Source organism: Trichomycterus rosablanca, chromosome 17, assembly GCF_030014385.1.
Source record: "Trichomycterus rosablanca isolate fTriRos1 chromosome 17, fTriRos1.hap1, whole genome shotgun sequence".
Lineage (NCBI taxonomy): Eukaryota > Metazoa > Chordata > Actinopteri > Siluriformes > Trichomycteridae > Trichomycterus > Trichomycterus rosablanca.
In genome coordinates this window covers 949,185-966,721 of record NC_086004.1, presented here as the reverse complement: position 1 = coordinate 966,721, position 17,537 = coordinate 949,185, and the positions used below count along the sequence as shown (strand labels likewise).

Genomic DNA, 17,537 nt, shown 5'->3' with positions numbered 1-17,537 from the left:
AACTCGTATCGAACCTCTGATTCGGGCCTGATCGATTTCCCGTCGTCTGACAAAGAGCCTCGCGTGTGATCGGCCTGCCCAAATATCCACCCGCCCCCCTGTCCCGAATGTTCTTTTACCTCGAAAGTGCCCTGTCTGAAATAAAACCAAAGAAGACATTTTTCAGCGGGGGAAGAGACGAGACGTGGGCTATAATTCCCTCTCTACGGCCCAGTGGGCATTTCGGCGCCGACTTGTTTACAGCTGGAGGTAATTACAGCCTGTACATACCCCCCCCCTCCAAAAAAAAGTAAACGGAGAACACAAGAACAAGCATAGCAGACTGAGCTGCATTATTCCTGCCTGGCTTGGATAGCGGACAGTCGCTCGTGTCGGTTCTGAGGAGCTACGAGCAACTACAAGCAACTTCTGTCAACTGCTTTGGCTCAAACCTAATGAAACATGTGCACGCTCACTGCTACACCATCTTCATCCTCCGTCTTATCTTATCTCATCCAACCTAAACAGGCATTACAGGGGCAAAAGTATGTGGACACCTAATTATAAGCACACTAGACATGTCATCACACAAGCATCTGCATTAATATAACAGCTCACACGTTTGGAAACTGTTCATGCAGTGTGGCTCTTTAGGATCGGGTATGTACACGAACACCCCCTGTTCTGTGACGGTACACATACTGAACAATTGAGGGTTAAGGGCCTCGCTCAAGGGCCCGGCGGTAGCAACAGTGGTGGGGCTGTTCATGCAGAGATCTGTGAGGTTGTAGCCTTGCAGTTAAGGTACTGAACTAGTAATCAGAAGGTCACTGGTTCAAGTCCCACCACAGCCAGATTGATGCTGTTTGGCCCTTGAGCAAGGCCCTTAACCCTCAATGTAATGTTCTTAGTAAGAATCCACCGCTGTTCAGTGGAAGGAAGCGATCGATGGCTCCACACGTGTCGGAGGAGGTGTGGGCTTGCCTGCAGCCCTACTCGACCAGCGTCACCGGTTCAAGCCCCACCACTGCCAGGTTGCTACCGCCGGGCCCTTGGGCGTGGCCCTTAACCCTCAATTGTTCAGTATGTGTACCGTCACAGAACTTTGGATGAATGCGTCTGATCAATGCAGAAAATGAAAACGTAAATGAGGTCAGGCACTGATGTTTTAAGAGAGGTCCAGACTGGCAATCAGCATTCCAATTCATCCTAACGGAGGTGCACGAGGTCGATGTCAGGGCTCCGTGCAGGCCGCACGATTTCCTCTATACCAAACCTGCTAAACCACGCAACTTTTTTTCAAGAGACCCAGGAAACACATCAAAACATCAAATATCAAAACGAAACACAAATCGAAATTTACTTAAGAAATGAAACTGGTGGCAATCTGGTCCCACTGTGGTTTACAAGGTGTAATGTAAAGCCTCCACAAGGGGGCGTTTGTGTACATACCTGATCCTAAAGAGCCACACTGCATGAACAATAAATATACATTATTAGGCAAGAGTTTGGACACCCCTTGTAACTGGACATGGCGCTAGACTGGCACACTGACCCACCGCCGCCGAGATCTCGAGCCCTCACTGGCTGTGTCTGAGGATGAGTGGGCCGAATGGGTTCCAGCCTCATAGACCGCACATAGATGGTGAATAACTGAGAAGTGGCAGATCAGGTGAGAAGTGGTAGATCAGTGGCCGGTTCAAGCACCACCACCACCACCAAGTTGCCACTGTTGGACCCCTGAGCGAGGCCCTGAACCCTCAAGTGCTCAGATCGCGTTCAGTCACAGCAAATGTAAAGGTAAAAGAAGCAGCTGGCTACCACACAGTGTAGTAAAGGCACAACAGGGGAACTGGATACGACTAAATTGGGGGGTAAAAAGAAAAATGCTGAAATAAAATAGAAAGAAAATTAAGAAAGTGTGGAATTTCAGTGGGGTGCACAAACTTTTGTGTGAAACTAAAAGCAACATCAGAGATCAATCAAATACAGGTGCAATAAATAACTCACATCTAAGGACAAAAATGCACACCAATCCACCTTCTGAATGTTTTCAGTAGGTTTGGGGAGCATCACAAGGAGAACATGACAAACTCCTCACGAACAATAATCAGGACGTGAGGATCAAGCGCTGATCCACAGGACCCATGTTGCCACGCAGGACCAAACCATATAAGAATGTATAATTAAAGAATCATGTGGGCTGGTGGAGGCACTGAAACAACAGGTGGAGGAATACAGAGAGCATAGCGTGTTCTTTTATACAGGTTATGTTCTTAGTAAGAATCCACATTTAGCCATTCATTCACTCACATCTGGAGCAAAGGTTCAGGAGGTTTGGGATTATGAGAGCACCCAGAAGTCTTTAAGGAGCACAATCATGCTGGAATGGATAAGGGCCTTCCCTAAACTGTCACAAATGCTCTTTCGACTAAATGGGCCCAAATTCCTACAGACACACTTTTATAAAAAGCATTTCCCCTAAGAGTGGAGCTGCTAAGAAGGTAGCTCAGTGATCAGAAGTTTGAACATTAAATAAATTCTTGTTTGTTTATTTATTAGGATTATGCACCGAGCAGGCATAACATTATGACCGCTGACACCGATTATCTCTTCATCACGGCACCTGATAGTGTGTGTGTGTGGGGGGGGGGGGGGGGGGGTATATCAGGCAGCAAGTGAAAATTTTATCCTCAAAGTTGATGTTAGAAGCAGGAAAAATGGACGAGCGTGAGGATCTGAGCCAGTTTGACGAGGACCAGATTGTGATGGCTAGACGACTGGGTCAGAGCGTCTCCAAAACTGCAGCTCTTGTGGGGTGTCAGTATCTATCGAAAGTGGTCCAAGGCGACAGGGTCATGGGCGGCCAAGGCTCATCGATGCACGTAGGGAGCGAAGGCTGGTACGTGTGGTTCTATCCAACAGACGAGCTCCTGTAGCTCAAACTGCTGAAGAAGTTCATGCCGGTTGTGATAGAAAGGTGTCGGACTCCATGTCTCGACGGGTCAGGGATGTTCTGGCAGCAAAAAGGAGACCAACACAATATTAGGAAGGTGGTCATAATGTTATGCCTAATCGGTGTACGGTGATGTTTTACTCTTTAGTTCCATTCACGACAGGACATGCAGTTCCAGGTTACACATGATCCAATTTTGTAGGGAGAACATGCAAACTACACAGAAAGGACCTAGATCGCTCCACCTGGGACTCGAACCCAGGACCTTTCTGCTGTGAGGCGACAGTGCTACCCACAGAGCCACCGTGCCGCCCAAAAAATTGCGTAAAAAGCTTGAAGGTTTATTTTTCATTATTAATATCACTGCAGTCCCTGACACAAATCCTGTAACAGCATGTTTAGGTAGGATTTACATTCTCACACTCGCATCAAACCAGAGAATAAAGAGTATAAAGGTGTGGCACGAGCGATTTTAGGCGTCTGTGTTATATTTTATCACCTACAGCAGCGGATTTCAACCCTGTGGTCGCAACCCCGAGATGCAGATGATGCTGCATGAGACTGAACTCATGAAATAATTTGAATGATCATTATTTTATCATGCTTAATAAAATATCAGGTATGTAAAATGCTGGCTGCTGGTGGGCATGTCCATGAGCTGTGTTTGGGGTGTAATTTTGGGTGCAGTGACCTCACTCATTTGCATAAGAGCACAGTTACCTAGTGATCTTCCAAAAAAATGAAATGTGCACCCTTGTCCTCTTTCACTTCAAAGTTAAACGTGATTCGAGGTTTTTAATAACATCCATGCAAAAGTAATGTTAGTAAACTGATGATATTATCAGTTTGAAATAATTCTAAAACAACTTGTCTGACACTCGTAATGTGCATTTCTTTACAATAACACACTGAGGAAAAGCCACAGTTGGAAGTGGGTCATGCTGGGGTCATGAAATTCTTTAGCCCTTGGAATAAAATCACTGAAAAAAGGTGGAAAATCTCTGACCCCTATATAAAAACCCAAAACTATAATGCAGACTTAATGCCAATTTGGGTTTCTGCAATTTTGTCATTCAAATATGAGCAATATATCAGATATTTTCAAAAGAAACCGGACATTTGGATAAAAGTCTATCAGCTGAGCTGTAGGAGGTGTAAAGCTGGCTCTACGCTCAGTTCTAAATACAAACTATGAGAGGAATAATACCTTTATGGTCACTGATTAAACTCAAACTGTTTAACACAAAATCAATCAATCAATTAAATCGATCCTATTTTGTAAAGTTTCGACCTGGACGTGATTCTCTTGGACATGATGCTGAACTATTTTCCTTAAGGTCGTCCCAGCCCACCGAGGTAATTCATCAATGCAACACCTTTTTATTTCAAAACAAGCAGCTCTGATCGCTGATTAGCTCCGATACGTCCTGTACGGTCACCTACTGACCCAACAGCACCCTCGGAGGACCACGACCCAGCTCACGATCACACTGCTGAACCCTGATTGGTTATCAGACCTGATTAATTTAATTTACTTAAATAATTTTCAGAGAAACGTTTTAAATAACGTGGAACCAAAGTGCTCATACGTACACACTTGCTGTATGCACATATGCATCATCTGTATATATCATGCCATAATTTCCCTGAATACGTATGCACCTTACCCTACTACTGGGAATACTAATCACTTCAACTTCTACAATGCACAGATTTCTACTTGAAGTTTTGTTAGTTTAATTTTCCATTTCTTTATTTTAACTTAGTTAATTATTTATAAGTATTTATGTTTAGATAAATGTCTATGTTCATATAATATACTTCTGTATTATTTTACTACATCTAAAGAAATTCCACGTACACCTGGTAAAGATTCTGATTCTGAAAATGTCCATTTATTAATATTGACTGTTGAATGTAAAGCTATAATAAAATATAATATTAAATCTGAGGTCAACAGGCTTGGTGTCAGACTAGTAAGAAGTTTGTCATATCTGATAACTTTGTATAAGATTAAAAAATGCTTTTCATCCAAATTTCTACATTAATTTTCTTGAACTGGTGCTGAATTACTCCAATACTAGCAGCCTTGTACCAAACACGCATGAAAAAATATGCAATAAATGCTAAAATGCATCACATTTTAGGCACCAAGCAGCTTTCATTAACACAGAAGGTCACGTTACATCCGCAAACTCGACGCCGACCCACGTTCAGCACCACGAGCATTTTTTTTTTCACTCACAGTCCTCAGACGCGCTGTCAAAAAGTAGCAGGTGAAGAGGCACGGCGGAACAAAACGCCTCTGAACGAGTCCCCAACGTCACCCGGCGTCCTAATGTTAATGAGAAATAAACCTCTCCGTCTCCTAAGTGACACATTGTGAAGCGTAATTATCATGCCGGCATCGTAAACAAGCTCACAACTTTTTCATTCCAGCCCATATCCCGGGAGGCACTGCCTTTCACGTCAAGGAAAAAAAAAAACACACACACAAATAATTACCCGAAGCAAACAGGGGTGTCCCGAAATACCTTGAGATGCCCAGAGGAAGGCTCGTGGTCAGAGAGATGATATGGCGTGATATAGTTCTTCCACGCATTCTTAGGCTGTTTCCTCTCTGTGCGTCTGAAGGCGAATGCTTAGAGACTCGGTGGCATATTTAATTAGGAGCGAGCTGTTTGCACTATCAGTGCGAGGATCTACCTCGCTCCAATCTCTCACGAGTCAATCTTCCCCATCTCTGATTTTCTTTTATATTTATGCCTGAATATTTAATTGTAGACAAAAGGTTAGTCGGGCTGCATTCACAGCACACAGCCAGAATAATCTGCTTTAAAAGGCTTGACATTTCAGGCTTTTCAAAGTGGCTGGGGAAAAAAAATTATATCCCTGCTTTTGTTAATCAATGAAGTAGAACTCTCCTGAACAAAAGAATTAAATTGCTCGCTTGGTTTAATAAAACCAACAGACAGAGCCGCTTCCTCTGGGCTTTTTGTGCTCGCGCGCGGCACCACTGTAATTCCATATGATTTAGGGGCGAAAACTCTTCATTTCTGCACACGCTCGGCGTTTTTCAAAAACCCTTTTCAGGCTCCAGCCGGCCCGCTGCCTCGCCGACGCCACGTTTATCATTAAGCCTGACTTTCACTGACTGCAGCCAGTCCACTACAATTTAGCGCCTCTATTCGGGCCTAGCGTGTGGAAGAAAAAACATTGTAATTATGCAAATGAAAAGGGCCAGTAATTAGGATGGGGACTGGGCTGCTGGGGTGAGATCCAATCCGGAGGGAAGTCCCCCGCGTTCCCGTGACTGGCTCTCAGTCAGAAGTTGTTTTAATAGGTTTATGAATACAGAGACGTAGAGCAGTGGGTGGTAGGTGGTGGTGGGGGGGACGAGTATTCAACCACTTTAGTTTTTCTCATTTTATTTATTTATTTATTTTTTATATTTTCTTTAAGCATTTTCTCCCCTTTTCTCCTTTTTTAGGGCGTCCAATTCCCCGATTGCGTCACGCTTCCTCTCCACCAATGCCGATCCCCGCTCTGATCGAGGAGAACGAAGCTAACCCACGCCCCCTCCGACACGTGGGCAGCAGCCGTACGCATCTTACCACCTACACTTTGACGAGTGCAGCGCGGCTCAGCGTTGTGTACGGAGAGACGCACCCTGACAGCGCTCTTTTCTCATCTCTGTGCAGGCGCCATCGATCAGCCAGCAGAGGTCGTAATTGCACCAGTCATGAGACAGAGACCCCATCCGGCTTAGTCCCGCCCATATCTGAACAACAGGCCAATCGCTGTTCATGTGGCTGCTCAGCCTTAGCCGGTAGGCAGAGCTGAGATTCGGTACGATGTATTCGAGATCCAGCTCTGGTTCCAGGGCGAGCGGAAAGTTTTTCTTATTTTATTGTATTTTTTTAATGCATTTTCTCCCGATTTTAAGCGCATCCAATTTTTACCCAGTTACATTTACATTTTCAGCATTTAGTGAACGCTTTTATCCAAAGCGACTTACAATTGTTACAGTATACAATCTGAGCAATTGAGGGTTAAGGGTCTTGCTCAAGGAGTCCCTATCCGGCTCCCTCCCTGGATAAACAACAGCCAAACGCTGCGCCACTTGAGCGGCAGTTTTTGTTATTTTTATACTGTAACTTTGTACTTACTAACATTCAAAAAAGCATGTTTTTATAACCATAAACAAAGATTTTATACGTAAAATAGCAGTTTTTCCATGTTGCTGGCAATTACAAGTTTCAGACATGATCTTTTTGCAGCACTGAGGCTCAATTTTGACCCATTCCACATTAAGAAACTCTCTGATGGAGTCACAATTTTAAAATTCAACCATAATTTTAATAAAGGTCATGCTTCCTTAACAAAACAAGTCTTGGGTTCTTTGGGCCTTATGTTTGAGTTCATTTTCTTGCTGAAACATCTAGATGCAGGTTCCTGGCTGATGAGTCTGAATGATGCCAGGTACCAGGGATGCAGCACCCACACTACTAAGTGTGTCACCATGTTATTTATTTATTTATTTATTTATTTATTAGGATTGTAACGTCATGTTTTACACTTTGGTTCCATCCATGACAGGACAGGTAGTTACTGCTTACACGAGAGTCATCAGTAACACACTCATGGACATTTTTGTATCTCCAGTTTACCTCACTTGCACGTCTTTGGACTGGGAGGAAACTGGAACTCCAGGAGGAAACCCACACAGACACAGGGAGAACATGTAAACTCCACACAGAAAGGACCCGGACCGCCCTACCTGGGGATCGAACCCAGAACCTTCTTGCTGCCTGTGTCACCATGTTAGTATAGCATTGTTACAAATCATAATACGAAACATTTTGTGTCTTAATATCAGTGAAACAAAATTATACAGTTTCTCTGTCTGGTTATATGAATAATAACTTCATATTTTTTTTAAAACTGATGCATAAAAATAGTGCGCTCACATGGTGCAGCGGTCTACTACGCAAGCCCACCACCTATATGCCACCTGGGCATCTACAGACATGATTGGCTATGCCTGGGGGTGGATGGTGGCCGAACAGCCAGGCCATTGGGAGGTGCACTCATCAGTGCGCTCTCAGTGCCGGTCCCAAGCCCGAATAAATAGGGAGGATTGTATTAGGTGTAAAAACCATGCCAAGTAAGGTATAAGGATCAGTATGTCTGTGGCGACGCCTAAATACAGAAGCATTTGAAAGATAAAAATGGATAGAATTTATCGTCTATATTCAGTTGACCTATATTGATGTTTTGAGTATACAGTTATGTTATCGGTCCCCAAAAAAGTGACCGAGTGGTCGATGGAATTGTTTTATAAAAATAAAAATAAATTATTATGTAAATATACAGGGGTTGGACAAAATAACTGAAACACCTGTCATTTTAGTGTGGGAGGTTTCATGGCTAAATTGGACCAGTCTGGTGGCCAATCTTCATTAATTGCACATTGCACCAGTAAGAGCAGAGTGTGAAGGTTCAATTAGCAGGGTAAGAGCACAGTTTTGCTCAAAATATTGCAATGCACACAACATTATGGGTGACATACCAGAGTTCAAAAGAGGACAAATTGTTGGTGCACGTCTTGCTGGCGCATCTGTGACCAAGACAGCAAGTCTTTGTGATGTATCAAGAGCCACGGTATCCAGGGTAATGTCAGCATACCACCAAGAAGGACAAACCACATCCAACAGGATTAACTGTGGACGCAAGAGGAAGCTGTCTGAAAGGGATGTTCGGGTGCTAACCCGGATTGTATCCAAAAAACATAAAACCACGGCTGCCCAAATCACGGCAGAATTAAATGTGCACCTCAACTCTCCTGTTTCCACCAGAACTGTTCGTCGGGAGCTCCACAGGGTCAATATACACGGCCGGGCTGCTATAGCCAAACCTTTGGTCACTCGTGCCGATGCCAAACGTCGGTTTCAATGGTGCAAGGAGCGCAAATCTTGGGCTGTGGACAATGTGAAACATGTATTGTTCTCTGATGAGTCCACCTTTACTGTTTTCCCCACATCCGGGAGAGTTACGGTGTGGAGAAGCCCCAAAGAAGCGTACCACCCAGACTGTTGCATGCCCAGAGTGAAGCATGGGGGTGGATCAGTGATGGTTTGGGCTGCCATATCATGGCATTCCCTTGGCCCAATACTCGTGCTAGATGGGCGCGTCACTGCCAAGGACTACCGAACCATTCTGGAGGACCATGTGCATCCAATGGCGGTGCCGTGTATCAGGATGACAATGCACCAATACACACAGCAAGACTGGTGAAAGATTGGTTTGATGAACATGAAAGTGAAGTTGAACATCTCCCATGGCCTGCACAGTCACCAGATCTAAATATTATTGAGCCACTTTGGGGTGTTTTGGAGAAGCGAGTCAGGAAACGTTTTCCTCCACCAGCATCACGTAGTGACCTGGCCACTATCCTGCAAGAAGAATGGCTTAAAATCCCTCTGACCACTGTGCAGGACTTGTATATGTCATTTCCAAGACGAATTGACGCTGTATTGGCCGCAAAAGGAGGTCCTACACCATACTAATAAATTATTGTGGTCTAAAACCAGGTGTTTCAGTTATTTTGTCCAACCCCTGTAGTTCTGACAACTACTTTTATGCCTTTTATAGACTATAAATTAAGATTCCCAGATTTAACACTTACGCACAAAGACTTAAAGAAAATGACTTGAACTAAATTAAAATTCAATGGCAGTATTTAAGGTTGTTTAATCACTGTTATTTAGACAGGATTAAAATACCGACAACTTTGCCTTACAGTACTTCCAAATAAACAGAATTTTAACTTTATTTTTATTGGTACTTTAATATCAAGTGGATTTTGACTCCCTAGTTCATAGCCTAGCCAAGAGATTAGGTGTTTCAGTCAGACCTATTGCCAACAAGTGTAATAAAACTATTATATTAAACAAATTACATACATTTAACTTCGTGGCAACAGTTTGAGGAAGGCCCTTTCCTGTTCCTACAAAATGAACAAATCCCATTTCAGCCTACTGAAGTAGCATAACAGCATATTTTACATTTTATTTCTTTAATTTGTTAAATATATAGCTATTAAACAATATACGTACGTTTAAATATACAGGTTTGCTTCCTAAAAAGTACATTTTAACTTTATTTTCACTTGGGGAAAAAGCATAATATGAAATTTTACCACAGGTCTCAAAATACGACCGTTATTTATTTCTCTAAGGGAGCTTCCCTGTAGCTAGGCTACATTTTTAGAACTTTTAAATTCATTTATTTAACACTGAGTAAAAAAGATTATTTCAAACGAATATAACCAACTTTCTGTGTATAATTTTAATAAATCACATTTAAATACAAAACAAACAAAACAAATGTATTACCTCAGGATAGTCTTCTCTCAGCAATTAGGGTTACGGTTGGTCTCCAGGCTGCGCTCCAAATTGTATCTTGTGTACTGAATAGTGTGCTTTGATTGTAACACTAGCACAGGCAGAGTACAAATAGTAGTGCGCACTACTTAGTGTGCTTGTGTGTGATTTGGAACAAGACGTACGTTTTCAGCAGCAAAAAGCTCTAGAACTTTCTCTCACGTCTGAGGCCACTAGTGAAAATGCTTCAGTTTGGCGTTATTTGGTTAAAAATCATCTAATCAGCAAAACAATTTGAGTGAAAAGTTAAATCTTTAAAGACTTTAGAATATTTAATATGAATATTTAATATTTGGAATGTTCTCCATTTCGCTGTCCTAACAGAATGCTATTAAGATGTATTGGACTCCACACGTTCATGTAAAATCTGATGGTCCATGTTCTCCCACATCATTTCTTTGTACATGGAACAGTGGTCTCTTGCCAAGGTTTGGAAGAAAACCAAAGAAGAAAGAGCTGTCACCTTAAAGCTAAAATGAAATAGCTCGGATGTAATCCAAAAACCACTAAAGACAGGTTTATTATGAATTAAAATCTGACAGAACATATGTGACATTGTTTAGTGTCTTTACTTTACCCTGGGCATAAGTCCTGTTGAAGCCTTTTCTTTTTAAAGCAGGAATATGTGGTTTTAAACTTGTCAGGCAGGTTCTGAGTGTAAAGCTGCTGTAGAGGACGTTTAAGTGTGTAAGGTTTGTACACCCCAGGTCAAATTTCTTGTTTTGTTTACTGTCTATCTGAAAATAAATTCATACATTCCCAACTGGGAACAAACCTATATAAGAGTCTTTTTAGGAAGCCAATTATTCCATGTTCCACAGAGATTCAAACACAGTTAAGAAAGAAATCCATTTATATCTACCAGTCTGGAAAGGGTTACAAACCATTGCTAAGACTCTTGGACTCCAGCAAACCACAGTATGGGCCATTCTCCACAAATGGAAAAACTTTAAACATTAGTGAACCTTCTCAGGAGTGGCCAGCCTACCAACATTTTACAAAGAACACATCAACAACCCATCCAGAGGTCACACAAGAACCCAGAAGAACATCTAAAGAACTGTAGGCCTTACTTGCCCTAGTTATGGTAAATGTACACAATTCCACAGTGAGACACTGGGCAAGAATAGCACTTCTGAACACTAACAATACAAATGTTTGTTTTATATTTTTGGAATAATATTCTGTATTGTTAGTGTGATGGTCTGGGTCTGCTTTGCTTCTACAGGACCTGGACAACATCCATACAGTTTGGGATTCATTCTGAATACTGGCAAAAAGATACAGTGCAGTTAAAACCCTATTTATATGGGCACAGGGAAGTCAATCCTAGTTAATAATGAGGAATCAGGAGGCCATGCCACAAAGTAAATATTGTAGAACTTTCTAAACCACCAAATAAATCACTTGTATATTATTTATCTGTATATTTTTGAATAACTGTGTGTTTGATTTTCCAGTTAAACACGTTCCTTATACATGTAAATGCACAATGCAGACGACGTATGTCCCAAACCACACTGTTCTCACTTAGTAGTGCACTAGATATGAAGTTACCGGTTAAAAATTCAGCAAATAAAAACGTATATTTCCATCTGCAATATATTCCTGCATAAAGCAGAGATAAATATCCAAACCATGCCGCAAAAAGAATGCTAAACTTTAGTAATGCACTTTGTCTGGCGTAGGGTGTAGGGAGCACAGAGCAATTTAGAACGCGTAAGATTTTGCGACATTACGCTTTGTTTTGCGGCACGTCGAGTCCAAAACATGAACATGTGTTGACATTGAGCAGATCTTTCTTAAACGTTATAAATGCTTAAAGAAGCTGATATTAAAAACATCTATTCAGGGACAAAATGGTATGTTGTATTATTTATTTTCTTCAATTAGCCCTGTTTACACCTAATAGGTCTATTTTAGCACGAGTTGCTGCTTAGCCAGGCAGCTAAGCGAATCTAGTATAAAGGCACACAGCAGAGTTTATTTATTTATTTATATATAAAATATGTGCATTAGTTATATGTGCATTATAACTAATAGTTTGTTATTTTAGAAAATGCAATTGCATTTTCAAAATATTCCAGAAAAACCATGTAACAGCAAACATGGCTAAAGTTCAGTAAACCCCGTGTGTCCTGTCCTGGTACAGGTACTAAATGTTACACCAGAATAATAATTACAAATATCAGTAAACTAGATTTTAATGAAATAAAATGTGTTTGATTTACGTTTTACAGTTTATCAGACACTTCTATCCAAAGTGACTAACAATAGTGACTGAATACAATCCAGTCATTTAAGGTTTAAAGGCCTTGCTCAGGGGTCCAACAGCGAGAACTAGGCAGTGGTAAGACCTGAATCAGCAGTCATCCGATCAGAAACTAAGCCTCAACTTATTTAAATCCCAGATTTATAGCACTTAATGTTAAATTTTTAAAAGAAAGGTGCAAATGTTAACGCTTTCAGAGTTAAAGAAAAAGGTTACATACACTTGTAAGGTACGTGGCATTTGTGGTGTAAAGTGAGACATGCAATTCCAGTTCCTCTGTGGCTTGTACCAGCCTCACTCCCACTTCTTTTACACCAGCAAGCAGTGGATTCTTACAAGGAGCCGTATCATGGGCGTAGAGTCACGCTATGCTCTATGTGTTCTTCCACTAATCATGTCACTGCCTTGGGTTGCATTTGCTGAAGCAAGAACATGAAATCCTATCTGACCTTCTTTTCTTTAGACTGAGTCAGTTGTGTCTGTTGGGCGTGACCATCCAGGCCGGTAGCACCACTGAGGTTCTGCTGAATTGTATGTGTCGTGAGCTAGCCTCTCAAGTCACAGCCAGCTATCCGACAGTTTTGAATTCTGCTGATGAATTTTGGCCGTCCTTTTTCTTCAATGCACCATTTTGATTATTTCTACTGGTTGATCTGGCTTCTCGGTCCAGTGAACCTGGGTTTATGTTCTCAAAATATTCCAGTTACCTCCCACTTCTCTGAATCATGATCATGGTGGATTGGCTGCTCTTAACTGTTAATAATGTGTGATGCTATAGAGAGGTGCCACGTTCATGGTGGATTCCAAATCCAAATCAGGTAGAAATGGGTAAATAAACCTGGAGATGCGTTCCTTTGTACTACCATCATTTTTTATATTTTATTATTAAAGAGCCAAATTGGAGACGTCTTCAATTGCAAAACTAAACAGACAGAATTAAAAACTAAAAGCTATGAAACCATTTTGTGTGATATAATCACAGGTAGAACATTTAGAAATGAGATGATCGGAGTTGCTGCCATGCTTCATGTCTGCGTATCTGCTGTGTTTTATGTTAATTACCTGCAGTTTCTCTCTCCCGGTGTAATTAAGCTTGATTGTGCTTGATGTTGCAGGCCAGCACCATGGTGGCTGTGGGACTCACTCTGGCAGCGGCAGGATTCGCAGGTCTGGATCTGTGTTTTCATTTCATACTGGCTTGAGAATTCCTGGTTTCTGATTGGCTGATCAATCACAATCAGGTGTATTGATTACTTATAACGAGGAAAGCTCTCCTGCTGTGATTATTGGCTTCAGGTCGTTTTTATCCAAAACATCTCAGCTTAAATGGATTAAATAACAAATAAATCATTTGATGGGCAGCATGTTATTTGGTACTAATAAAACATGCAGAAGGTGGATTTGCTGCTCTAAATTACCCCTATGTGTGAATATCCAAGCTTTTTATATATATATACTTTTTTTTTTTTTGTATCAGGTCGCTATGTGAAACAGGCTCTGCAGTCCCTACCTAAATCTGTAAGTCAGTCCATAAATATAAAGACGTATTAACGTGATACTACTCAGATGTGCTTGTGTTTTTTAATAGCATGATGTGTGTGTTGCAGGCTTTCGGAGGCGGGTATTACAGAGGAGGGTTCGACCCCAAGATGACGAGGAGAGAGGCGTCTCTCATTCTTGGAGTGAGGTACGTTCATCTGTGTAAAATCCTGTGTTTATTTTAGTTATTCTATCATAAAGGTGCCTGGTGTACTTATGTGATCCTTCAATGGCCTCCCCAGTCACCAGATCTGAACAGAACATCTATGGGATGTGGTATTTTATCAACACCTTGTGGAATCCATGCAGCAGAAAATGTTCCGTTGTTCTTGAAGCAAATTATTATTGTTGTTGAAATTCAGGCACCCCTGGATCACAAGGGTGAAGCTGAGGTTATACATCGATCAGCCATAACATTAAAACCACCTCCTTGTTTTCACCTCCAGCTCCACTTACCATATAGAAGCACTTTGTAGTTCTACAATGACTGACTGTAGTCCATCTGTTTCTCTGCATGCTTTGTTACCCCCTTTCATGCTGTTTTTCAATGGTCAGGACCCCCACAGAGCAGGTATTATTTAGATGGTGGATGATTCTCAGCACTGCAGTGACACTGACATGGTGCTGGTGTGTTAGTGTGTGGTGCTGATATGAGTGGATCAGACACAGCAGCGCTGCTGGAGTTTTTAAACACCTCACTGTCACTGCTGGACTGAGAATCGTCCACCAACCAAAAACATCCAGCCAACAGCGCCCCGTGGGCAGCGTCCTGTGACCACTGATGAAGGTCTAGAAGATGAGCGACTCAAACAGCAGCAATAGATGAGCGATCGTCTCTGACTTTACATCTACAAGGTGGACCGACTAGGTAGGAGCGTTTAATAGAGTGGACAGTAAGTGGACACGGTATTTAAAAACTCCAGCAGCGCTGCTGTGTCTGATCCACTCATACCAGCACAACACACACTAACACACCACCACCATGTCAGTGTCACTACAGTGCTGAGAATCATCCACCACCTAAATAATACTTGAAGAACAGGGTGAAAGGGGGTAACAAAGCATGCAGAGAAACAGATGGACTACAGTCAGTAATTGTAGAACTACAAAGTGCTTCTATATGGTAAGTGGAGCTGATAAAATGGACAGTGAGTAGAAACAAGGAGGTGGTTTTAATGTTATGCCTGATCGGTGTATTTTGCCAGTCTCTGGGTGGTGCAGTGCCACTTCTATCGCTGTTTAGCTACATTAACCTTCATTTTATTCTCGACAGCCCCACAGCTAACAAGAACAAGATCAGAGAGGCGCACCGGAAACTGATGATCCTCAATCATCCCGATCGAGGTGATCAATACTTTTAACTTCCCGTGAATCAGTTTTGTTTTACTTCAGTGTCGAACTGGAATGCAAACGAATGTTCTGGTTCCTTTTGCAGGTGGATCACCGTACATGGCAACGAAAATAAATGAAGCGAAAGATTTACTTGGACAAGCCAAGAAATAGTTTAGAACGTTTACAAGTGTGATGGAGTCCTGTGTGATGCACCTCATTTTATTAAAATCATTCACTGTACCACCACTTTCACTTCAGACTTATTAGAAAATGCTATTTAAACCAGTGGGTGTGTAATGCTGAACCCAGTTCATTAACTGGTGCACTGATTTTTACCTGTCAGGATCAGTAATTAAGGTGTGGTTTACGTACCCGTCAGTACCAGTAATGTCAGTATCAATTATGGGGGTGTGGTTTATGTACCTGTCAGTATCAGTAATGTGGGTGTGGTTTATGTACCTGTCAGTACCTGTAATAGAGGCGACAACCCTCGGATTAAGAACCTGATTGGTTAAACAGGTAGGTTAATCTGGTTAACTGCAGACTCAGATTAGCTGGAAGATCGAAATTTTATTGAAGAACTACCTGCATACAAAACATATTGCACATCAAACAACCAGAATACTCGTTTAAAAAAACAAAACAGAGAGAAAAGAGGATTTAGAAACGTCGTTTACAGAACAGAGCTGTTCTCTCAGTAGTCCAAATTTGTACCGGTTCATCCGGGTTCAGTTTTACAACAGTTTCTTAAATACTGTACATTTAAAAATAAATAAACCAAACTGAGGAGAATCGTCACCATCACCACCACACACAGAGCTCATTTATCAATCCATCTTTCCTATAGTGGAGTGGAGCGCTTCAGTTCCAGTCTAACGTTACTCTAACAGGACAGACGGAACAAATCAGTGCAAAAAAAAAAACCCAAACAGACGCGATTCCTAACTCGCCCACACCGACGTACGAATCAGGCATGTGCCGACATCACGCTTGTTTAATCACGATATCTTTTTTATTAACACTGGTCGTAGACTTTCCTAGAACTTGAGTCTCGTCTAGCGAGGAGAACGTTGCACTATACGAGGGTTCTTCAAAAAGTTTCTGCACTTTTTTTAACTCTACTTATTAAGAATTTAAAAAAAACAGACGCTCAGGTGGCGCAGCGGTAAAATACCCAAGCACACCAGAGCTGAGATTTCGAATACATCGTGTCCGGCTGGGCGGCCACACGAACAACGATTGGCTGTTATTCACAGGGTGGGACGAGTCGGACCAGGGTTCCTCATTTACATTTTAGGCATTTAGCAGACGCCTTTATCCAAAGCGACTAACATTTATTAATTACAGTATACAGTCTGAGCAATTGAGGGTTAAGGGCCTTGCTCAAGGGCCCAACAGCAGCAACCTGGCAGTGGTGGGGCTTGAACCAGCGACCTTCTGATTACTTGTCCAGTACCTTAACCACTAGGCTACGGCTTGCCCCCATCCTCATGACTGGTGCAGTTATGACCCCTGCTGGCTGCGCAGAATAAAGGAATAATGCTGATCAGGGTGTGGCTCTCCGTGCACAAGGCTGATCCGCATATGAACTCGCCTCGTGCAGGAAAAGATGCAGTCGGTACTGCAGATGTGTCGGAGGGGGCGTGTGTCAGTTGCGAAGCTCCTCAGTCAGCGGTGGAGGGTTGTACTGGTAAAAGAAAGCGTAACACAACTAGGGTAATTGGATACGACTAAATTAGGAAGAAAAGAAGAATTCCAGAACAATTTAAAAAACAAATGATGCATCGATGCATTTTTCCAGCGTCGTACCGACTTTTTAATGCGGTCAGCAAACAACGTTTTTGGCTGAGCTCGTAGCCGCTGATGCGCCGCTGCTTTCACATCATCATCACATGAAAATCTTCTTCCCCTTAAAGCTTCTTCAGCATCCTGAAAGGTGGAAATTGATGCTGATGGAGCTAAATCCGGACTACAAGTCTTTCAGACACGACTGGTTACTCCTCCTACTACACCC

General features: G+C 42.1%; 1 protein-coding gene and 1 long non-coding RNA gene across 4 annotated transcripts in view; one reads left to right on the top strand and one right to left on the bottom strand.

Annotated features, from left to right (window-relative positions):
- The window catches only part of LOC134331504 (uncharacterized), a 141,677-nt gene extending 131,294 nt beyond the window's left edge, over positions 1 to 10,383 (bottom strand). For all 3 annotated transcript variants that reach the window (XR_010015128.1, XR_010015130.1, XR_010015129.1), the window contains exon 1: positions 10,333 to 10,383. This is a non-coding gene — a long non-coding RNA (uncharacterized LOC134331504). The remainder of the gene's footprint in view (positions 1 to 10,332) is intronic.
- A 1,751-nt stretch (positions 10,384 to 12,134) lies between these two features.
- Positions 12,135 to 15,763, top strand: dnajc19 (DnaJ (Hsp40) homolog, subfamily C, member 19). Its single transcript, XM_063013480.1, has 6 exons — positions 12,135 to 12,242; positions 13,768 to 13,819; positions 14,130 to 14,170; positions 14,260 to 14,339; positions 15,465 to 15,535; positions 15,627 to 15,763. The coding sequence occupies exons 1-6, from the start codon at positions 12,240 to 12,242 to the stop codon at positions 15,692 to 15,694; spliced, it is 315 nt and encodes a 104-aa protein (XP_062869550.1). The 5' UTR covers positions 12,135 to 12,239; the 3' UTR covers positions 15,695 to 15,763.
- Positions 15,764 to 17,537: the final 1,774 nt, after the last annotated feature.

What these genes read in the sequence shown, in the direction of transcription:
- dnajc19 (XM_063013480.1), top strand. An exon ending in GGCAGCGGCAGGATTCGCAG is followed by an intron (nt 13,820 to 14,129) that starts GTCTGGATCTGT and finishes TTTTTGTATCAG; the next exon opens with GTCGCTATGTGAAACAGGCT. An exon ending in CCTCAATCATCCCGATCGAG is followed by an intron (nt 15,536 to 15,626) that starts GTGATCAATACT and finishes TTCCTTTTGCAG; the next exon opens with GTGGATCACCGTACATGGCA.